The following is a 23224-nucleotide window of genomic DNA, read 5'->3' on the forward strand; positions in this document are numbered from 1 at the left end:
AGGCGTTCATCGCTGATCCACTCGACAGCCCAGTAGCTGAACTGCAACACGCACATATTGTGGAAAGACTCCGGGCCATGAGGCAGGGTGAGGACCCTGCATTCATGGGGTCACAGCCCAGCAGGACGCACACCGGGAACCCCAAATCCCAGGCCTGATGAAAGCCTAGGGGGTGTCATACGCGCCAAGAGACCATAGATGGGGAGCCAACATAAGCTGGGAGAGTGGATGAGAGTGTCCAGTCGCGGATATTGATGGGTCAGGCAGAGGAGCAGGAATTCAAGGGTCTGGACCAGGCCGGAAGTGAGCAGGGCAGCAGCCCGGGGTGGATCTGCAACAGGGTGTTGAGGCCGAATGCTGGGCCTTTGGGTGCTGCCAAGAGCTGTGTGGAGGGAGCCAGTCAGAACACAGGGCTTCTTCCTGGGACCGGCAGGCATCCAGGCCTGCTATGCACTGGGACGCAGGTCTACTGCCTGTGAGCAGAACTGAGGAGAGTCAGGATCTGCAGGGGAGCAGTGGGAGACCCTGGGGTGTGCAGACCAGCTTGAGAAGCTGGAATAACCTACCTGAGGGCAGGACAGCAGGCCCCCCACCGCCTACCCCTAACCCCCAACCCTACCCACACCCCCTACCCCAGTGCCCGGGAAAACAGGGCTTAAAGGTCCAGCACGGCACATGAACAAGCCACATCGGTGAAGGCGTCTGTCTCCTCTCTGCGGGCCGTCCCCTCCCTCATCCCTGCACCGTGAAGAGGCCCCTGCTCATCACGTGCATCCAGGAGAGGCCCAGGAGCCAGTGCCCTGGGGCCCCTGTTGGACAATCACCCCTCTGTGTCACTGGTGGGGGAAGAGGCTCCTCTCAGCCCCAGGCCCCCAACTCCTCATCCCTCCACCCAGCGTCTTCTCCTCTGACCTCCTGTCGGTTCTCAGTCTCTCTCTGGTTCTCAAAGGGGAGTAGACTCTGTCCAGAGGCGGAGCATGAAAAGGTTGGGAACCGCTATTCTGAGTCGAATGTAGGCAGGGAGGGGCCCAAGACCGGGGAAGGCACAGCCCGAGGGATGTGTACCCCGGGGAGAACCAGAGCCAAGGTGGAACATACGAAGTTGTCTGGGGTCACAGGACAGACTTGTGAAGCAGGAAGTGGACTCGGGGGTCCCATAGGCTGCCTGCAGTCCCAGGTCATGGGGACACAGACCCTGGGTCATCCCCACCAAGGCCAGAGAGGATGGCTGAGCATGGCATCCTCATCCGAGTGTCCCTCCTGACCCCAGGGAAATGATGTGCCACAGAAGCTAAGGCCCCACAGAAGAGGAGCACAGCTGGTGCCGCCGGAGCGTGTGTGAGACCGAGAGAGGACCTGCTGTGCGGGTGGGGAGGGGGCAGCATCCTAGATCGGGGGACCCTGGACGCATCCAGTCGCTGGATTGAGAGGAGCTGAGGGCAGTGGGTCCAAGCACCTGGACCAGTCGTGCCCCTCCCCCTAAGCTTCCTGCCCCCTGCCCCCTGGACCACCTGAGCTGACCCGGGACGGGACCAGGAAGCAGAGAGGCCCAGAGAAGCAGAAGTGAGGACTGGAAGTGAGTCCTCTGAAGAGGCTGCACCCTGTCCCTGCCCAGGGCCTGGCGCTGCTGCAGGTGGCATCCCTGGGGAAATGACCCCGTGGGGGCAGGGCTGGGTGGCTGCCTTCAGCTCTGTTGCTGCTCCAGCTCCCTGGTGATTGGCTCAGCCCTTCCTCGGGGAGGCGAGGGGGCAGGGCTGGAGCTGGGTGTTTGTGGGGCCAGCAGCGGGAGGCAGGGAGAAAGTTCCAGAAGGGCCCGCCGCCTGTCTCAGCAGCGAGCAGGAGGGTTCAGGGCACGAAGCAGGTGAAGCTGGTCCACTGTGCTGTTGGGAGGGGGCGCCTGTGATGGTCACACCTCAACAGTCACAATCAGAGATGACCTCTTGACTCCTCCCATGAACACACACACAGTTCTTTCCAGGCTGGGCCCTTCCCTTCTCCGTAGACACCCTCTCCTCTGTGAGGAGGGTACTTGTCCCTCCTCAGCCTTCCCTGGGTCTGAGGAAACTTTTGCCTCCTGCCTCCACCTCCTCCAACCCCATGGGCCCCTTGCGGGACCCACATCCTTGGTATTCCCAGCCCTGCCCCGCTGGACGAGGAGCTGGTTGTGTTTTCCAGGCTGTTTTTTGCTGAGTGGCCCCAGCAGAGTGACGGGCATCATGGGGGGATCCCTGAACATGGAGTGTCGGTACCAGGAGGAATTCATAGACGACAACAAATTCTGGTGCACATCCCGATGTTTGTGGAAGACTGTGGAGACCAGAGAGTCAGCGAGAGAAGTGAGGAGGGGCTGCGTGTCCATCAGAGACCATCCTGCAAGCCTCACCTTCACAGTGACCTTGGAGAGCCTCAGAGAGGAGGATGCGGGAATGTACTGGTGTGGGATCGATGTGTTATCTACATTTGACCCCATCTTCGAGGTGGAGGTGTCCGTGATCCCAGGTGAGCATCTTCCACCCTCACTCCAGCACCAGGCTGGTCACCCGGACCCTCAGGAAGGAAGTGGGACAGAAAGGCTGGGCCAGGATGACCGGGAGGGGGTTGGGCGGTGAGCCTGGCTATGGGTGGTGTCTTGGGCCCATGCTTGTTTGCACACATGCACATCTCTGTCTGTGAGTGGGGCCACCCTACAGCTACACATGGACACCGTTAAGGTGTGCATCTTCCTGCTTCACGGGCAGGCGGGCATCCTGCTCTGGGGTCCAGGATGTCTGCTCTCCTCACAAGCGCATGTCCACTCTCAAGGGGCCCGTGTCTCTTTCTGGCCTGTACAGGGTTCTGCCTATGGGGGGCGCACTCTCACAAGGCCCCACTGCATACAGGCCGGCCTTGACCCCGGGGCCCTGAGGAACTGAGACAGGCCCTACCCTGAGCCCAGGGGTGGGACCTGCTCCAGAGCCCGCACCTGCACCGGGCTTCACCACCATCCCCGCTTCCAGTGCATACCCTGCCCTTGTGCTGGCCCAGAGGCCACCAGTGACCCTCCAGTGTTCTGGAAGGACCTCCTGGGGCTCTGGGGCTTCTCTTGTAACCCCAAGGAAAACGCAAAACGGAGCCCCTACTCTGTCCCTCTTGGGACTCGCCCTGCCCTGCCAGGCTGACCCTCTCTGTCCCTCTTGCTTTCCACTTGGCATTGACCGTGCTCACCTGCCCAGGGTGCATCTGGAGGGGTGGGGGGAGGGGGGCCCAGGGACTGGCCAGGCCTGGGTGAGGCCATGGGGAGCGGTGGACACGCACATCTGACCAGATGGCCTGAGTGACCTTGACTGTGTGAGTCACAGCCACACGGGGACAGAGTGTGGGACGCGGGGAAGGAAACGGGGCCTGCCTTGTGCTTCTCCCTCAGCCCCTGCTACAGCCAGCGGCCCCGAGAGGCCCACGGGCTCCCCAGGCGCTCCCACGACCCTGGCAGTGCCCACCTGGAGCACCGCATCTGCTCAGGAGACCCCCGATCCCGGCCAAGCTCCTCGGTAAGGGGCCACGTCCCGGGACATTGGCACCTGGGTGGTTTCTCCTCTGGGTGAGGGGACGGGTCGGGGATTTGGGTCTTCCGTCTCCGGGCCCCTCGTTTATTCCCACACCGGACTGTGAAGGTCCCACTACGTGCCTGGGGCTCTGCTGTGGATGCAGTAAGACCACCCAGGCAGGATCCGGCTCCGATGAGAGTTGTGCTGTAAGGGGCAAGTCACGCCCTGGACCAGTCCACACAGAGTTCCTATGTAAATATGGTGGTTTGGGATGGGTACTATGGAGAGATACCAGCCGCTGGGGTTTTGGTGAGAGTGTGTGTGGGAAGGTGATTAGATTTGCTATTTAATACATGATAAGCAGGGACGCCTGGCTGAATCCTTTGAGGGGAGACCTGCAGGATCTTGGGAGCCTGGCATTAAGGTTTCTGCAAAAATAAAACTCTAGGTAGAGAGAAAAGTCAGTGCAAATGTCCCATAAAAGGAGGCCTCAGGACCCGGTCCAGGGCAGAGCAGGTGGCAGAAGCTCTGGGCATCACTGGCCCCTGCACTGTGACCCGTGCCCCCCAGAAGCCTGGTCAGATGTGTCATCCTGTCGAAGAACCCCAGCCTCTGGGGCGGAGAGAGCTCAGGGAGTCATTCATTCATCCATCGACTACTACGGTCACTTGTTTTTTTAACGTTCACCATATGACTTTTTTAAATTTAATTTTTATTTCATGTTAGAGTATACAGCAGATGTTTAAGGGCTGGTCTTCAGAGGCATCAAGCTGGTATGAGTTTCTCCCTGTGAATAGAACAGTTCCTTCCTTCATGGAAAACGCTGTTTATAGGAGAGGAGACACGACTGATTACTGTACCCCAGATAGGGTAGCCCCACATGTGGAGGGCCTTGGAAGGAACCCTCCTCCTGCCCAGATCCCGCCAGGATCCCTGGTCCCCCTCAAGTGATTCTCACCCTCACGCTCACAGGCCTAATTCTCAAGGGGATTGTTAAGCAGAGAGAAGGGGAGCAGAAGGCCTTAGAGCAGGGCTGCCCTGTCCGGGGGGTGATCTTCATGTGGACTGCCGTGCCCTCAGCTCTGGGGGGCGGGGGTGGAGAGACCAGGGCATCTCTCTAAGGATGCGGTTCACTGTCCCCGTGTTCCATACAGGCCCCCGCTGGGCAGCGCCCACTTCCTGCTGCTGGTCTTCCTGAAGGTGCCCCTGCTCCTGGGCATGCGCGGTGCTGCCCTCTGGGTCCACAGGCCCAGGAGAAGCTGAGAACCAGTGACATCTGTTGCTATGCCTGCTCAGGGTCACAGCCCCCCCTGGTGGACGGAAATGACTCCTGACCAATAAATTCAGGGCCAGTGTCGCTGTCAGAACACTAGGTGAACTTTTAGGAAACTTTTTCTTGCGATGTATCATACAAACAAAAGAATATACCTAATAAATGCCTACTCTTTAAACCAGGAATGCCCTATAACACTTGAGTGTATACCTTGCAGCTTAAGTAATAGACGTCGTTAAAAATTTTGAAGCCCTAAGTTCCTCCTTTAACTCTGGATTTTACATTCATCATCTCCTTTCTTCCTGGTTTTACCATATATGTGCGCATGATTTTCCAGAGTGTGTATGTATATACACACACAGGTTTGTCAACCCAGCATCTTCTTTGTCAGTTTAATTTAATGTTTGTTTTATAATGGAATAGAGTTGATTTACAATGTTGTGTTAGCTTTAGGTGTACAGTAAAATGATTCTGTTATACGTACGTATCAGTTCAGTTCTCAGTTCAGTCGCTCAGTCGTGTCCGACTCTTTGCAACCCCATGAATTGCAGCACGCCAGGCCTCCCTGTCCATCACCGACTCCCGGAGTTCACCCAAACTCACGTCCATCGACTCGGTGATGCCATCCAGCCATCTCATCCTCTGTCTTTCCCTTCTCCTCCTGCCCTCAATCCCTCCCAGCATCAGAGTCTTTTCCAGTGAGTCAACTCTTTGCATGAGGTGGCCAAAGTACTGGAGTTTCAGCTTTAGCATCAGTCCTTCCAATGCAGAGTTCCAAAGAAGAGCAAAGAGAGATAAGAAAGCCTTCCTCGGCAATCAGTGCAATACATACATATGCTGCTGCTGCTGCTAAGTCGCTCCAGTCATGTCCGACTCTGTGCGACCCCATAGATGGCAGCCCACCAGGCTCCCCTGTCCCTGGGATTCTCCAGGCAAGAGCACTGGAGTGGGTTGCCATTTCCTTCTCCAATGCATGAAAGTGAAAAGTGAAAGTGAAGTCGCTCAGTCGTGTCTGACTCTTCGAGACCCCATGGACTGCAGCCCACCAGGCTCCTCCATCCATGGGATTTTCCAGGCAAGAGTACTGGAGTGGGGTGCCATTGCCTTCTCCTAATACATACATATACATATATCTATTTTTTAGATTCTTCTCCCATAGAGGTTGTTCCAGAGTATTGACGAGAGGTCCTGGTGCTATACAGTAGGTCCTTGTCGATTAACTATTTTATTCAATATATATAGTAGTATGTATATGTTAACCTCAGACTCCTAATTTATCCTCCGCTCAGAGCATTCATATATTTTTAACAGTCCCCAAGATTACTTTCTTTTCATTTTTTCCAGGTATTTTTAGATATAACTGACGCACAGCCTCCATTTCTCCGTGCGTGCACACCATGACTTCTTCGTCTCTTCATCTGCTGTTATTGCAGTGAACACGGTGTGTGGATATTCTTCGAGACCCTGTTTTCACTTCCTTCTGATACACATCTAGAAGTGGGATGGCCAGGTGATATGGTAGTTCTTCTCTTCAGGTTTTGAGGCACCTCCATGCTATTTTTCATAGAGGTAACGATGCACAGTGATTCCCTCGTCTCCACATTCTTGCCAGCCCTTGTTAACTGTCGTCTTCTTGGTGATTGCCATTCTATAGGCGAGAAGCGATTGGCATTTCCCTGGTGGTTAGCGATGTTGACTATCTTTCCATGGACCTGTTGGCCATGAAATGGACACTTTGGAAAACTGTCTACTCAGTTTCTCTGCCGTTTTTCTTTTTGGCCACCCCTTTAGGCTTGTGGGATCTTAGTTCCCCAAGCAGGAACCGAACCCATGCCCTAGGCAGTGACAGAGTGGACTGCTCATCACTGGGCTGCAGAGACGGAATTCCTCACCACAAGTTTTAAACTGGATTTTTTTTTTTCGTGTTGAGTTGTATGATTTCTTTATATATTTGAGATATTAACCCCTTATTCCGAAGTATGGTTTGCAAATTTTTTCTCCCATTCTGTAAGTTTCCTTTTCATTTTTGTTGATTGCTTCTTTTACTGTGCATAAGCTTTAAAATTTGATGCAGTCCCACTTATTAATTTTTGCTTTTATTGATTATGCTTTGGGTGTTATATTAAAAAAATCATTGCCAAGACCAATGTCACAGAGCTTTGTCCCTACGTTTGATTTCTGTGTATTCTTGGACTTTTTTCCTAGAGCCTTTATCCCGTTTTATTTGTCTAATTGACTCTGAAAACTGTTGATACAGCTTTATTAAAAGTCTTGCTATCTGATAGGACATTACTGCACATTGTTGTCTGACATTAGGAGTCTTTGCAAATATTGGCCATTCCCTCTTCCATATAAATTTTACAATTAATCAAATTTAAAAGGAAGAATAAACTATGTTGAGAAAAAAAACCACAAGATCATTTCAACTGAAGCAGAAAAAAATATTTGATAAAATTTAACCCCTTTTCATCATGAAAAACACTCAAGAAACTAGAAATAAAAAGAGAAACTCCAACATATAGCGACCCTGCTAAAACCCAACTCCTTCTAGCTTTATGTGTAGACAATCAAATCACCTATAATAATTTGGGATTTGGTTTTTTCATTTCCAGTTCTCATTTCTTTTGTTTCTCGTTCTATTTATTCCATGAGCCAATCAAAGCCTTGAGTCGAAGTCATCCTTATGAACATCCTGGTCTTCCTCCTGCTTTTAAAGGGAAGCCTTTTCATGATTTGCCTTTTTTGCCTTGGGCCGTGCCCTGAGGCTTGCAGAACTTCCCTTGTGGCTCAGCTGGTAAAGAATCTGCCTGCAATGTGGGAGACCTGGGTTTGATCCCTGGGTTGGGAAGATCCCCTGGAGGAGGAAACGGCTACCCACTCCAGTATTCTGGCCTGGAGAATTCCACAGACTATATAGTCTATGGGGTTGCAAAGAGTCGGACGTGACTGAGCGACTTTCACTTTTGGCATTGAAAGTATGGAGTCCTAACTACTCGATCCCCAGGGAAGTCCCTACCACTGGTTTTAATGTTTGCAGAATGTTTCCTTATAGATATCTTTCCATTCCTAGCTTCTCATGAAAAGTACTGGATTTGTATATAATGCTTTGCATGTTGTTGTTCCGTCATCCAGTCATGTCCAACTCTTTATGACTCCATGGACTGCAGCACACCAGGCCTCCTTGTCCCTCATCACCTCCCGGAGTTCACCCAAGTTTATGTCCATTCAATTGGTGATGCCATCCAACCATCTCATCCTCTGTCACCCCCTTCTCCTGCCCTCAACTTTTCCAAGCATCATGGTCTTTTCCAATGAGTTGGCTCTTTGAATCAGGTGGCCAGAGTATTGGAGCTTCAGCTTCAGCATCAGTTCTTCCAATGAGTATTCAGGGTAATGTGGTTTCTCTCCTTTATTACATTCAGTTCAGTTCAGCTCAGTCCCTCAGTCGTGTCCAACTCTTTGAGACCCCATGAACCGCAGCACACCAGACCTCCCTGTCCATCACCAACGACCGGAGCTTGCTCAAACTCACGTCCATTGAGTCAGTGATGCCATCCAACCATCTCATCCTCTGTCATCCCTTTCTCCTTCCGCCTTCAATCTTTCCCAGTATCAGGGTCTTTTCCAATGAGTCAGTTCTTTGCATCAGGTGGCCAAAGTATTGGAGTTTCAGCTTCAGCATCAGTCCTTCCAATGAGTATTCAGGACTGATTTCCTTTAGGATGGACTGGTTGGATCTCCTTGAAGTCCAAGGGAGTCTCAAGAGTCTTCTCCAACACCACAGTTCAAAAGCATCAATTCTTCAGGACTCAGCTTTCTTTATAGTCCAACTCTGACATCCATACATGACTACTGGAAAAACCAAAGATTTGACTAGACGGACCTTTGTTGGCAAAATAATGCTTTTTAATATGCTGTCTAGGTTGGTCATAACTTTTCTTCCAAGTAGCAAGTGTCTTTTAATTTCATGGCTGCAGTCACTATCTGCAGTGATTTTGGAGCCCCCCAAAATAAAGTCTCTCACTGTTTCCATTGTTTCCCCATCTATTTGCCATGAAGTGATGGGAACACATGCCATGATCTTAGTTTTCTGAATGTTGAGTTTGAAGCCAACTTTTTCACTCTCTCTTTCACTTTCATCAAGAGGCTCTTTAGTTCTTCTCTTTCTGCCATAAGGGTGGTGTCATCTGCATATCCGAGGGAACTCCCTACATTTTTTATAGCAGCAGCAGACTTGCTCCACCTTCCCAGAGAAGTGAAGATGGTGGGGCAGTGAACTGACTGGTTCTGAGAAAACCTGGGGGAGACTCATATCCCAAACCTTTTCCTACTTCCCCTCACTTTCTCGGGCCCATTGCGCCCTGGTACGTGACTAAGGTCCTCTTACTCCCCCCAGCCCTTCTGAATGTGTGCTGAGCCACCAAAGCTCAGGACTTCCAGGAACGGCTCCCTGTCCAATTTGGCTCTGGACACCTGGAAAGAAACACCCTCACTTGCCTCTCAGAACTGCTCTTAAAGAGTTTTACTCCTGGGTTATATATATTGTGATCTGAATTAAATGATATCTGGTGAAGATTAGAATTTGTCCTATTATTAGTGAGGAAACCCAGTCCACTGGCTTCTTCTCAGCCTCTTGTCCTGGGCTTTTTTCTTTTTTGGCTACACTCTGTGGCATGCAGGATCTTAGTTCCCGGACCAGGGATGGAACCCAAGCCCCCTGCAGTGGGAACACAGAGTCTTAACCCCTGGACTGCCAGGGAAGCCCCATCCTGTGCTTATTTTAATCCTACTCTTCATTTAAAGTCTGAAGTCTTGCCCAGGGTACGAATAAGGACACACCGTGCTAACCATACCCCAGAACTCTGTTTTTGGAACCTCTCATATGTTTCCTCACTAAATTCTCATAACAACTCTTATTAGTCCATTTTACAGATATAAACACTGAGGCTCAGAAAGATTACGTAAGTTGTCCATAGTTCTATGGCTTATATGTGGTGCTCATGGGGTTAGAGCCCTGGTTCGTCTCATTTCGTAGCCGGCACATTTATGCACATGGCTGTAACACCTGGACGGAGGCATCAGCAGGTGTGCCAAGCATGGACACCTAACATGTGAGTTGGAGAGTTTCCTGCTGCTGGGACCTATTGCTCTCATGGAGAATCACTTCTGGAGTTGACACCAGACCCAAGGCCTGGTAGGTCAGATACCCGCTCCTCTGACCCCTCTGCAGACACAGGCCCCCTTTCTCCCTTGCACAGCTCCCTAGCTTCCTCTTTCTTACCTAGTGCACACTCTCATGCCCTGTGACCCAGCCCCACCAAGAAACAGCACTGCTTATGCTGAATAATTAAAAGCAGGAAACACTCACTCTATAAAAGGAAGCGAATGAGTAAGAAACTCAAAGGCAGTCTGGACAGGCAGAGGGCACCAACCTGCCTGTGCCCAGAGCTTTGAGAGTCAGCTGGCACCTGGGCGTGCTTCCCAGTTTGTAAGTCAGCGGGGAGAGGAACCTGGAGGCAGGACCATGAGGCTGCCCCCAGCTCTGCTTCTTCTCAGTCTCCCAGGTGAGCGGGCTGGGGCCCTGCAGGGGGTGAGGGGGTGGAGGGTCTGTGCCAGATATGTGTGCATGCTAAGTCACTAAGTCGTGTCCAACTCTTTGCTACCCTGGGACTATCCCACCAGGCTCCTCTGTCCACGGGGTTCTCCAGGCAAGAATACTGGAGTGGGTTGCCATGCCCTCCTCCAGAGATCTTCCTGACCCAGGATTATAATCCACATCTCTTGACTCTCCTGCCTTGGCAGGTGGGTTCTTTACCACTGTGCCACCTGAGAAGCCCTTGTCCCAGGTACGAGGAAGAATATCTTGGGGAAATGAGAGCTGACTTTGTTACTTCATCCAGCGAAAGTTCACTAGGTTCCTCTTTGTACCAGGCAGGCATCTGGCCCTGAGGAAGGGAAAAGAGAAATAGGACTGACCATTAAAAAGAGGAGCTGGGAGTTCCCTTGTGGTCCAGCAGTTAGGACTCTGCACTTTCACTGCTGAGGGCCTGGGTTCAATCTCTGGTCAGGGAACTAAGTTCCCACGAGCCGAGCAGAACAGTCTCATGGCAACTGTCCATCTGATGAGCTTGGGAGAATATAAGGATCAGCTCTTCACGTGGAGAAGAGGGACCAGTGTTCCTCAGAGAGGGAACTGCATGCCAAGGGTTGGAGGCTTGAGAAAGGACGCTGGGTTCGTGCAGAGGGAGCTCTGAATTCTCAGAGAGGCTTGGGGTAACTGGTTGGAACTGAGGTTAGGAGCGCCACAGATAGGACTCTGAAAGGCCCGGGATATCCTGCCCAGGAATGGAGGCTTTCAAAGAGGAAACTGCTGGGTGACAGGAGGGGCTTCTCTTCTATGGAAAACCATTGCCCTAGTGTCCAGGAAACAGTGTGGAAGCTTGCACAATGTAGGCAGTAGGTGTGGGTCACCCTCCAGGCCTGGGGACTGACCATGTGACGCTCACAGACCACTCCGTGGAGGGGCCGCAGGAAAGAGCACGGCCAAGGAGTCCGGAGAGCCGAGTTCTGGTTCCTTGTTGGATTTCCGATGGGATGGGAGTCCTTGAGCCCTTTCTAGCTCTAATGATGTAGGACTCTACCATTCAGATGGTAGGGCTGTGGGAGTCCCTGAATTCTCACTGCCATTGTTGATGGTATTGATGCTGAAGAAGCCTTCTGATGATACCTGTGGATGGCTTGTGGGACTGGCTTGTCTGTGATGGCCATGTCACTAACAGCGACCCCAGACGGCCCAGAATCCCAAAGGATGACCGCTCAGAATGTCTGCATCTACCTGCGGGGTCCAGCTTTCCATCTGAGTTCCAAGCCCAGCCCTCCATCTCCTCTCTCTCTTAACCTCAACGTCCAGCTCACCGGGAGGCCAAGGAGAAGGGTGTGGATGGACTGTGTTGGGATCACATGCTCCTACATGCATGTACACAACACACTCACCCATACACACATACATACCTATGGAATCACATGCCAGTTCACGTCTATATTCTCACACGCTCACAATACACACACACACACTCGTATGGACACACAGACACACACATATATTCACTCACAGGAACACAGAATAACACACACACTCGCACAGGCACACAGGCCGATTGGTGGCTTGGGGGGAGGGTTGGCCTTGCGAGAGGGGATGAGTCCCTCCTCTTCCAATTCTGAACGAACTTGGGCATGAAGTTAGTCAAGGATGGAAAAAAAAGAGCGAGCCAGTCAAGTTTTCACGTCTAGACACCATCAGCCGCCCTGGGTTTCCTCTGTGAAAGGCAGGAGAGAAGGTGGGCATGGTGAAGTCACAGCAACCCAGCTTCTGGTTGGACATTCATCTGCTTGGTATCTTGACCCCCAACAACCCTGAGAATGGAATAAGAGATTTCTGTTCTCCAAAGAGCGAAGTGTTGCAAGAATAGCCAGGGGCCCAGATTTGCACCCCAGAAACTATTTCTCTTAGCTTGGGCTGGCATGACGTCTGGGGAACACCAGCCCAGACGCCCAGCCCCATAAGTGGAAACTAAGACAGGATCAAACCTGCACAACACACATTCCCTCTGGAACAGGACCTCTGCTCTGAGCCCCCCTTGGGTGAATTTGACTCATTTTTATGCGTCATTTGTCACTCGCTATCAGCCTAGATGTGGAGATTAACCATGATCTTGATTTTGAGACAGGACTGTCCACCCAAGAATTTTGCACAGAGGGCAAACTTTCCTGAAAGCTTGACATGAAAAAGAAAGTTTATATCTCAAATTCACGAAAGCAAAAAAAAAAAAAAAAATTGAAATTGAAATTCAAACAGCCAGGCTCCTCTGTCCATGAAGTTCTCCAGGCAAGAATACCCGGTTGGGTAGCCATTCCCTTCTCCTGTGGATCTTCTCGCTGGACGCACAGATCAAACCTGGGTCTCCCTCATTGCAGGCAGATTATTTACTGTCTGAACCACCAGGGAAGCCCCAAACAGGCTTAGGCTTTTAAAACCCATCAGCTACATTTCTCAGAGTTCTGCTCCCAGGTCAGCAGTACTGTCGTATCATTTTTCTCTCTTCCTTCAGACCAGTTCTTGGAGGAATTCCCTGGAGGTTCGGTAGTTAGGACTTCTTGCTTTTATTGCTGGGGCCCGGAGGTTCAATCCCTGGTCAGGAACTAAGATCCTGCAAGCTGCAGCAGCAAGGCCAAAAAACAAAAACTAAAAACCAACAACAACAAAAAACTCTTGAAAATACACGTAGGTCCAATGAACAGTTTATTATCCATCATAATCTCTGTTTATAAAAACCTCCCATGTATTTTTAAAAAACAAGCCGCATCACGTTATGAGTGCTGGACGATTCTGTTAAATTCCCTACCCTGGGGTGGGTGGCGTTTGTGTTTCCAAGTATCCATACCTGTTTTCTGCTGTTTATGATCACCAGCAGATAGAATCTGTATTCATTGTGCTTTTGCTTCCTACTATAGCTATGTTATTTATTTTTAAGGGAAAAAAAAATGACCCTTTCTGCTGACTCTTACATAAGATTTTAATTTACATCAATTCCTGTCTTTTTTTAGCAATTCTCTTAATTGACTCCTTTTTAATGAAAAAAAAAAGCTGTTAATTATGTTCATTATTCAGTTCAGTTCAGTCACTCAGTTTTGTCCGACTCTCTGCGACCCCATGAATCACAGCACGCCAGGTCTCCCTGTCCATCACTAACTCCGGAGTTCACTCAGACTCATGTCCATGGAGTCAGTGATGCCATCCAGCCATCTCATCCTCTGTCATCCCCTTCTCCTCCTGCCCCCAATCCCTCCCAGCATCAGAGTCTTTTCCAATGAGTCAACTCTTCCCATGAGGTGGCCAAAGTACTGGAGTTTCAGCTTTAGTATCATTCCTTCCAAAGAAATCCCAGGGCTGATCTCCTTCAGAATGGACTGGTTGGATCTCCTTGCAGTCCAAGGAACTCTCAAGAGTCTTCTCCAACACCACAGTTCAAAAGCATCAATTCTTCGGCGCTCAGCCTTCTTCACAGTCCAACTCTCACATCCATACACGACCACTGGAAAAACCATAGCCTTGACTAGACGAACATTTGTTGGCAAAGTAATGTCTCTGCTTTTGAATATGGCTATCTAGTTTGGTCATAACTTTCCTTCCAAGGAGTAAGTGTCTTTTAATTTCATGGCTGCAGTCACCATCTGCAGTGATTTTGGAGCCCCCAAAAATAAAGTCTGACACTGTTTCCACTGTTCCCCCATATATTTCCCATGAAGTGATGGGACTGGATGCCATGATCTTCGTTTTCTGAATGTTGAGCTTTAAGCCAACTTTTTCACTCTCCACTTTCACCTTCATCAAGAGGCTTTTGAGTTCCTCTCCACTTTCTGCCATAAGGGCGGTGTCATCTGCATATCTGAGGTTATTGATATTTCTCCCGGCAATCTTGATTCCAGCTTGTGTTTCTTCCAGTCCAGCGTTTCTCATGATGTACTCTGCATAGAAGTTAAATAAGCAGGGTGACAATATACAGCCTTGATGTACTCCTTTTCCTATTTGGAACCAGTCTGTTGTTCCATGTCCAATTCTAACTGTTGCTTCCTGACCTGCATACAGGTTTCTCAAGAGGCAGGTCAGGTGGTCTGGTATTCCCATCTCTTTCAGAATTTTCCACAGTTTATTGTGATCCACACAGTCAAAGGCTTTGGCATAGTCAATAAAGCAGAAATAGATGTTTTTCTGGAACTCTTGCTTTTTCCATGATCCAGCGGATGTTGGCAATTTGATCTCTGGTCCCTCTGCCTTTTCTAAAACCAGCTTGAACATCAGGAAGTTCACGGTTCACATATTGCTGAAGCCTGGCTTGGAGAATTTTGAGCATTACTTACTTATTATCGGTTAATTATGTTTTTGAAGATTTTGACAAAATAGAAATGTGTGACTTAGAAAGTGAAACTTCCGCTCAAAAACCTCAAACTCAACACTAACCACTTATTAAAGATCAATTTTCCCCCCTATGCATGGGCTATCAAAATACTAAGGAAGTGGAATCACACACACTCTGTCAGGCAACTTGTTTTAACACAATAGCAATCTGTCTGGGACGTCTTTCTCTTCGTTATGATCTGTCTTCTCTTTTAACGTGTATGTAGCTATTTGGTTGCACTGGGTATTAGCTGCAACATGTGGGATCTAGTTCCCCGACTGGGGATTGAACCTGGGCCACCCGCCGTGCGAGTGGGGAGTCAGCCACTGGACCACCAGCCAAGTCCCTGTCTTTTTCTTTGAACCACGTGTCGGATAGATCACAATCTATTAGCCCCGCCTCCCACTGGTGGCTTTGGATTTGTTTCCAGTGTTCACTGTTTGGATAGCAATCCAGCTAGCACCTTACACTTCATTTCTCATTGGTGTGGAAACTGTAGTTGATCCTAGACTTGGATGAGTCTCTCTGAGATCATAATGACCAGCTTCTTTTTAAAATTAATCACCAACTTCAACAGTACCAACCAGGATCCAGACACTGTGTAAGTCACAGGGGCTGGGGCTGGGAAGAGAGAAAAAGAAACAAACACAAGATCTCTGCTCCTTGGAACGGAGCGTCCTAGCAAGGGAGGCAGAGAGAGAGACTGCTAAGGATGGTAAAACTCCAGTGCAGCATTCAGCTTCCCGTAAAGGGCTGTGGAGCAGTGGGGGCAAAAGGAGGAAGGCTGCAGAGGAGGCTGAACCTTGAAGGAGACCTGGAGAATGACCAGGAGACAGGCAGGGCTGGGAACAGGGCTTTCTAGCTGGAAGGAAGGAGAAGGGCAGTGACACAGCCTCTTAGGAGGCTGTCAGAGTCAGGGAAAGAGGAAAGTGGGGGTGGGCAGAGTGGGAGGCAGGGAGCCACAGGAAGTGGCACTGGACAGAGAATGGGGGTCAAGACTGTAAAAGACCTAACGACCACACTGAGACATTTTTAAAAAAACTTTATTTTGTGTTGGAGCAGAGCAGATTAACAGTGTTGTGACAGTTTCTTGTGAACAGAGAAGGGACTCAGCCATACACACAATGTATTCATTCTCTCCCAAGCTCTCCTCCCATCCAGGCTGCCCGGTAACATGGGGCAGAGTTCCTTGTGCTGGACAGTAGGTCTTTGCTTATCCATTTTAAGTGTAGCAAACTCAGGCATTTAAAATCATTCCAAGGCAGCGGGAAGTGGCTGCAGGAGAGGTCCTGAAAGATTTTAAGTGCTCATGGCAAGTGTCATTGAGGAGGATCTGGGGACAATTTTGGTAAAAAAAAAAACTCCAGTGGCGATGTGCAGACGAGACAGGAGGAGGGGTGCAGTGGGGGCTGGGAACCCCAAGGGGTGCTGCTGCTGTGACCCAGGCAGCAGAGCAGGGCTGCAGCTGGGCTACCACTGATGGGGCAACTCCTGAGTGTTGAGGGTTGCTCACATCCCCAAGAAGGACCTGCAAGGTGGAAAGCAGCTAGCCAGTTTACAAATACAGAAGCAAGGCTCAGAGAGGAAGCAACCTAAAGTTTCCCAACTAGCCTGTGGCCAACAGGTCTTTCTGGGTCCAAAGCTCAGCCTCTTTCTAGCATGTCAGACTGTCCCCGTGGACCTTGACGGCAGAGGAAACAAGACAGTCATTTGGACAAGCATTTTTGGGGTGTCCTGGGCTAAGTCGCTCAATCCTGTCTGACTCTTTGTGACCCTATGGATTGTAGCCCACCGGGCTCCTCTGTCCATGGGATTTCCCAGGTAAGAATACTGGAGTGGGTTGGCAATTTCTTCTCCAGAGGTCCTCCTGGCCCAGGGATCAAACCCAAGTCTCCTGCATTGGCAGGTGGATTCTTTCCCACTGAGCCACCAGGGAAGCCCCCGTTTTTGAGGGAGAGCTGACTAACTGGTTACCCGTTGTTGTGGACGGGAAGGGAGAGGACAGGGCAGCGAAGGTGCCAGGGTCTCCAGTTAGAGGTGCTCGTGGTGGTGCTGGTTTGAGGAGAGAGTAGCATTAGTTCTGCTGATTGAAATCTACACTACTTTCTTATAACCAAAAGCAGGGGCGGGCTGCTCGCTGCTCAAAAGCCATTAAAGACACCAGGTTGGTGGGAAGTTTGCTTTAGTTTCGATGCCAGCAACAGGGCGGGGTGGGTGCTAGGCACGGACGCCTGCCGAAAAGCTGATCCCCCTCCCACTGACAGTCAAGAGGCCAGAGCTTTTATAGACTGCAGGAGGGGGCTCCATGCAGAAACAGCACAGTCAGCTCTGACAGTCAACTTGAAGTTGGTCATCAGTGGTCTGACCAGTGTCATCGTATTATTTTAAGTACAGTTAGTCTTCGGTTCTAGGGTCGGTTTGTTCTCATTTCCCTGAGGCCAGTTCTTGGAATTGTGGCAGCTTATGTCATGGCTATAATCTGGTCATCTGTAATTAACTTCTCCACCTGGCGAGGGGCTCATCTCTGTAAGACTGCTCACAGCGCGTGGCTCACAATGCTATCTGTAGCCCTTGCGAAGGAACTAAAGGTCTCTGACTATGCTTAAGGACGGCTTCGCTATCATCTGGTCTCTCCTGACGGTTTCTCTTGGCTTCTGCATGTTCTCACTTCTCTAATGAAACTTATTCATGGGCTAAAGTTTTTCCACAGATGAATGGCAGGCAGAGGACAAGGTGGGCAGGCACTACAGGGTTCCGCTCCACTCACTGTGGCTGCTGTAACAAATTACCACAAGCCTCGGGGCTTGCAATGACACAGACTTATTTTCTTACAGTTCTGAAGGTCAGAAATCCAAAACGGTCCTACTGGCTTACACTCAGGAGGTCAGCAAGGGTTCCCTCCTTCTGGATGCCCTACAGAAGAGCCTGTCTGCTCAGCTTTCCCAGTTTCTAGAAGCCACCCACAGTCCTTGGCTCGAGAGCCCTTTCTCTGTCTTCAGATCTCTGATGCTGATACTAACTCTCCTTCAGCTCTTTCACTTTTTTTTTCCTTTTTGATCACGTGGCTGGTAGGAATCTGCGTTCCCTGACCAGGGATTGAACCCAGGGGTGCAGTGGAAGCGTGGAGTCCTGACCACTTGACCGCCTGGGAAGTCCCTTCTGCTTTCACGTTTAAGGACCCTTGTGATTACAATGGACCCAGCTGGATAACCCAGGATAAACTTTCCGTCTTGAGAGCCTTGTTTCAGTCGCATCTGTGAATTCCTGGGAATTAGGATGTGTGCTTAGTCGCTCAGTTGTATCTGACTCTTTGTGACCCCATGGACTGTAGCCCAACAGGTTCCTCTGTCCATGGGATTCTCTAGGCAAGATTATTGAAGTAGGTTACCATTTCCTACTCCAGGGGATCTTCCTGGCCCAGGAATCAAACTCGCGTCTCTGATAGCGCCTGCATTGCAGGCGGATTCTTTGCCAAAGAACCATAGGGGAAGCCCAGGACTTGAGCGTCTTGGGAGGGAGTTATTCTGCTTCCATAAGTGCAAACCCCAAGTAACTAAAATAGTTTCAGGGAGAAGGTCTGAGGTGTGAGAGGTGACACCTGGTGCAACAGACCTGACTGCTTCCTTCCTGCACAGACCCCAGCTCTCGCCCTGGCCCTGGGGCCGTGGGATGGTCAAGAGAGGCTTCCTGTGAGCGTATCGCCCCATGGGCAATGCACAAATGGTCCTGGCCAAGGACAGAGTATCTGTGTATCTGAACATAGTGAGTTTAAACGTTCAGTTCACAGAAAACAGAACACCCAGTTCCACTCCCAGCAGACCCTTGCTGGTTCATCCACGCCAACCCTCCACAAGAGAGGAAGTGCTGAAGGAGAGTGAGTCGGGATGGAAGAAGCGATGCGTTCAGTTCTGTGACTGTCGGGACGTCCCCTGTGGTCCAGGCGTTGGGACTCTGCACTTTCACTACTGTGGCCCAGGTTCAGGCCCTGGTCGGGGAACTGAGATCCCCAAAGCTGTGCGACGCAGCTCCCCTCAAAAGCGTCATAGCTCTGTAACTACTGACTCTGGGAAAGAGACGTCCGGTGTGGATTTGCAAGCAGTAGGCTGGGGCCAGGGCTTCCCAGGTGGCACTAGTGGTAAAGAATCTGCCTGCAGTGCAGGAGACGTGAGAGATGTAGCTTCCATCCCTGGGTCGGGACGATCCCCTGGAGGAGGGCATGGCAACCCACTCCAGTATTCTTGTCTGGAGAATCCCACGGACAGAGGAGCTTGGCGGGCTACAGTCCATGGGGTCACAAAGAGTCGGACACGACTGAAGCGACTCAGCATGTGCACAGGCAGGCTGGGGCCAAGGGGAGAGTCGGGGATACACATGTGGATTTGGGAATCATCAGCATATAGGCAAGAACTGAAACCAAAGGAATGGAGAGTCACTCTTTGGGGGCGTAATACAGTGAGACAAGATAAAGGCTGGAGGGGGGACCCCGGCTCCTCCTCTGGCTCCTCCTCGGGAGAGCTGGCTCAGACTGGGGACGCCTCTTCCCGCCTCGGTGCCCAGTGATGTCACGTGGATAGCCTGACGTCAGCCGTGGGAATATTTATGCTCTGGAAATTGGAAAGCACTCCAAACCGGAGACTATTTTTACCCCCGAAGACGGGTTGTTAGGCATTTATCAACACAGCACCACTGTTGACACCAAGATTTAAAGAGGAAGGGAGAGAAGAGAACCCGCAGAGGCCTTGGGGACCTGGTGGTTGGAGAAGAGGAGGAGCCGGTTGAGAACAGTGTTGAGAGTACATGGAAAGAAAGTGCCAGAAAAGCAGATGTGGTGAGCAGGTGTAGGGACACGGGGACCAAAGAGACCCAGGCAGCTGGTGGGGAGGAGAAGGTGGACTTGAGGCATCAGCTGGGGGCTTCTGGGAAGGCCAGGCACCCTGGTGCAAGCTCGGACATCAGTCTGGCCTAGCTCTGGCAGGAGCTGGATTCTGGGTTCTGTTTTCCAGGCTGTTTGTCCATTCGAGGCCCAGAGTCCGTTTGGGGCCGGGAGAGGGAGTCGTTGAGCGTGCAATGTCACTACGACTCTGGATGGGAAACCAGTAAGAAGTGGTGGTGCCGAGGAGCATGGTGGGCCTCATGCCGGATCCTTGTGGAAACCCAGGGATTAGAGCGAGAAGAGAAAGGAGCCCGCGTGTCCATCAAGGACAATCAGAGAAACCGCTCGTTCACAGTGACCATGCAGGAGCTCAGGCCAGATGATGCAGACACTTACTGGTGCGGGATTGAGAACCCTGGAGCCAACCTGGGGACACAAATTAAAGTGACTGTTGGTCCAAGTAAGAGCCTCCTGTCTACGCTCCGGGGCCCTGGTGCTCAGGATTGGAAGAATGAAGTCCCCTCCCCACCCCTCCCCGAGGGCAGGAGAGAAAGGATGGTGTCTGAGAGTGAGTGTGAGCAAGACCAAGGGACAGACGGATGGGGAGGAAGGGGAAGAGACCAAGGCAGAGCATCACTTCCCAGCCCGGCTGCCCACCGTATCCCCGAGGTCTCTCTGAGGCCCCTGCAGTGATGTCCCAGAGCATCACTCTAGGAAGTGGCCAACCTGTGGTCATCACACCCGGGACCTGTCATTACGCAGAGGGGCACAGAGGGACATCTGGGGTAACCCAGTGCGTCCCAGTGCTGAACCCCAGGAACCCGGCCACCCAGGGTGCTCTGGGGCCTCTGCTCTCTGGAGACCAGGCTGCTCACAATAAATCATCTCCATAGTTTCTCATAATGAGATATATATCTCCTTCATCACTGTCGATGTTCACTATTTATTTCACCGGAAGGGGTCCTCTCATCCACCAGTCTTCTGGAATCCCCCTCGCTCATTTCCATGCCGGTAACTAGATGCCCTGTTTCCAGAACTATCTGTTCTTGAGCCCCGTTTGCTTGGGCATTATTGAGCAGAAAGGACCAGGGATTTCCACCACCTTCAACCAAAAAGTTCCACTTGTGGTGTGATTTTTCTCTCTCTCCAGAATAAAACGCGGTGCTTACTTTTATTTCATTTTCTTTTGAATTCTTTTTTAATCAGAATGTAATTTTTTTTTCATCTTAAAAATTTATTTTTTTTGAAGTACAGTTGATTTGTGGAAGCGTTAGTTGTTCAGTCATGCCCAATTCTGCAACCCCACGGACTGTAGCCCACCAGGCTCCTCTGCCCTTGGGATTCTCCAGGCAAGAATACGGCAGTGGGTAGCAGTGCCCTCCGCCAGGGGATCTTCCCAACCCAGGGATCCAACTCCATAGTTGATTTACAATGCTGTGTTAATTTCCACTGTACAGCAAAGGGATTCAGTTAGTCATATATTACTATATACATCCTTTTTCTTCTTTTAAATTTCTAATTGGAGGATACTTGCTTTACAATGTTGCATTGGTTTCTTCTGTACAGTGAAGTAAATCAACCATATGCATACAATTTCCCGTCCCTTCTGAACCTCCTTCCCATCACCGCCTCTTCCCACCTGCTAGGTCATCACAGAGCACCCAGCTGAGCTCCTGGGGCTACAGAGCAGCTTCCCACTACACGTGGAGGATGGGATGAACTGGGAGACTGGGACTGACATATTTAATTCTATTCCTTTCGGCCACACCTGGAAACGAGGGCGGACATGACTGTGTATTGTGGTTCAGATGACCTGGTAGAAAGGGGAGAAGCCAGAGGGACTGCAGCCAGAGAGAGGAAGCCCCCTGGACCAGGGGAAGGGGGTCTCCTGTGAGGGCTGAGTGCAGTGGGGCATGGTGAGGGGAGGACGCACCCCGGGTCTGTGCTGATGACCTGGGGCGACTTTGCCTGTGTGTAGGGGAAGCTGCTCTGGCCGTAGTAGGAAGCCAGGTCTCCAGGAAGACGAACACTAGCCATCTAGCCTCGTCCTCCCGCCCCTACAGAAGGTGAGTAGCTGTGGTCCTTTCTTCTGCGGCCTCTCCTATGGGGCCATCAACCCTCATGCAGTCAGTCACCTTATCCTGGAGCCCACCTCGGTCAGAGCCAAGGCCCCAAGCCCACCCACTGTGCCCCTCCGCCCAGGCCCCTCTTCATCCTCTATCTTCCCATTTGAGCCCCGGTCTGCTCTGCAGACTCCTCCTCTATTAGCATCCCTGCTGGAGAGGTCGCGGGTCCTCTGCCCATTCAACAAAAGAGCACAGATGACTTTTGAATGCGGAGGGAGACGAGATACAAACCTCCAGGTTTAGCAACCTGGAGCTGGCAGTCGTGGGAGCGGTGAGAACACAGAGCCAGCCTGCCGTGGGTGACCGGCAGGTGCATCTCCTGCGCTGAGATGTGCTTCAGGCAAAGGTGAAATTGGAGAGGAAAGTGGGCACAGAACAGAGCAAAGCTGCAAAGCTGAGCTATTCCAAGGAGCCCTCAGGACTGAGCCATTAAGCAGTCCCTGGGAGTCTTCAGACGGGGCTGCCAAGCGCAGGGTCACAGGCTTTGCTCCCTGTAAGGCTCCCCGGTGTCCAAGTTCTGGGGGGGTGGGCATGGAGGGGCCCGGGGCTCTGACTGCTCTGCGCCCCCTCCCAGGACCCACTACGTGCTCCTGGTGTTCCTGAAGGTGCCCTTCTTGCTCGGCTTGGTTGGTGCTGTGCTCTGGTTGGAGGAACATCAGAGGGACCCTGCGGAGCAGCAGGGACAGCCCATCTATGCGAACTTGTCCTGTGGGCTTCTGACCAAGGACACCCCCGTTTAGACGGACAGATGAGCGGAGCCTTCCAACACCGCACCCCATTTCCAGAGGAAACTCAGCTGTGGAAGAAACACCCTGGAGTCACAGGATGCGCCCACCCCGCCCTGCCCCGCCCAGCTCAGGGCCACTGCTCCTGATGTGCGGTCCCCACCTAGAGGGCCAGCATCTTGTTCCTGCTTCTCTGGGTTGCAAGTGCCCTGCCTGGACCCACACTTGGGGTTCACGGTTCACGGTTGGGAGCTGCTGGGCTAGAGCCCAAGTTCAGACCACTGTGCCCCCACTGCTGGAAGAGCTGGGGCGCAGGCCGGGGACCAAAGTCCAGGGGGAAGCCACAGGGATACAGGAGAGGGGAGGGGGCCCTCCTTCCTCAGACCAGCTCAGTGCGCTCCCTGACATATGGGATTTTGTAGTCTTTTTTCCTTAAGCTAGTTGAGCTGGGTTTTTTTTTAACTTATTTTTTAATTGAAGGATAATTGCTTTACAGAATTTTGTTGTTTTCTGTCACACATCAACATGAATCTCAAGCTGGGTTTTGATGGCTCATGACCGTCACTTGACTTGATGCACTCGCAGGCACACACACACACCCCCCCACACACACACACACCCCACACACACACACACATCCTAAGGAGGGTGATTCTGGGGAGAGTCCTGGTTCTGGACCCTGACAGGTTGATGTCCCCTCTGCCCAGTGAGGACACAGCTCTGTGTCCAGGGGGCTGAGGAGGGGCC

General features: G+C 51.4%; 2 protein-coding genes across 5 annotated transcripts; both read left to right on the plus strand.

The window, feature by feature from the left end:
* Positions 1-1424: 1424 nt before the first annotated feature.
* Positions 1425-6965, plus strand: LOC109573358 (CMRF35-like molecule 6). 3 transcript variants are annotated; one of them, XM_070774138.1, is made up of 3 exons: positions 1425-2499; positions 3416-3527; positions 4679-5283. In XM_070774138.1, exons 1-3 carry the CDS (start codon positions 1953-1955, stop codon positions 4785-4787), a joined length of 768 nt encoding a protein of 255 aa, XP_070630239.1. In that variant the 5' UTR covers positions 1425-1952; the 3' UTR covers positions 4788-5283. The 3 variants fall into 3 exon arrangements, 2 of the variants coding, with proteins under 2 accessions (XP_070630239.1, XP_070630238.1); XM_070774137.1 differs by having other exon boundaries at positions 1426-2499; positions 3404-3527; positions 4679-5198; XR_011562188.1 differs by lacking the exon at positions 4679-5283 and adding an exon at positions 6142-6965 and having other exon boundaries at positions 1430-2499; positions 3404-3527.
* A 3245-nt stretch (positions 6966-10210) lies between these two features.
* LOC109573444 (CMRF35-like molecule 7) lies at positions 10211-23019 on the plus strand. 2 transcript variants are annotated; one of them, XM_070774141.1, is made up of 4 exons: positions 10211-10361; positions 19757-20194; positions 21605-21692; positions 22327-23019. In XM_070774141.1, exons 1-4 carry the CDS (start codon positions 10322-10324, stop codon positions 22490-22492), a joined length of 732 nt encoding a protein of 243 aa, XP_070630242.1. In that variant the 5' UTR covers positions 10211-10321; the 3' UTR covers positions 22493-23019. The 2 variants fall into 2 exon arrangements, with proteins under 2 accessions (XP_070630242.1, XP_019836225.2); XM_019980666.2 differs by having other exon boundaries at positions 19757-20086.
* The last annotated feature ends 205 nt before the right edge of the window (positions 23020-23224 follow it).

Source organism: Bos indicus, chromosome 19 (genome assembly GCF_029378745.1).
Source record: "Bos indicus isolate NIAB-ARS_2022 breed Sahiwal x Tharparkar chromosome 19, NIAB-ARS_B.indTharparkar_mat_pri_1.0, whole genome shotgun sequence".
NCBI lineage: Eukaryota > Metazoa > Chordata > Mammalia > Artiodactyla > Bovidae > Bos > Bos indicus.

What these genes read in the sequence shown, in the direction of transcription:
- LOC109573358 (XM_070774137.1), top strand. Translation starts at nt 1,953, where the DNA reads ATGAACACACACACAGTTCTTTCCAGGCTGGGCCCTTCCCTTCTCCGT. An exon ending in GGAGGTGTCCGTGATCCCAG is followed by an intron (nt 2,500 to 3,403) that starts GTGAGCATCTTC and finishes CTTCTCCCTCAG; the next exon opens with CCCCTGCTACAGCCAGCGGC. An exon ending in GATCCCGGCCAAGCTCCTCG is followed by an intron (nt 3,528 to 4,678) that starts GTAAGGGGCCAC and finishes TGTTCCATACAG; the next exon opens with GCCCCCGCTGGGCAGCGCCC.
- LOC109573444 (XM_070774141.1), top strand. Translation starts at nt 10,322, where the DNA reads ATGAGGCTGCCCCCAGCTCTGCTTCTTCTCAGTCTCCCAG. An exon ending in AGAAAGGATGGTGTCTGAGA is followed by an intron (nt 20,195 to 21,604) that starts GTGAGTGTGAGC and finishes GCCTGTGTGTAG; the next exon opens with GGGAAGCTGCTCTGGCCGTA. An exon ending in TCCTCCCGCCCCTACAGAAG is followed by an intron (nt 21,693 to 22,326) that starts GTGAGTAGCTGT and finishes GCCCCCTCCCAG; the next exon opens with GACCCACTACGTGCTCCTGG.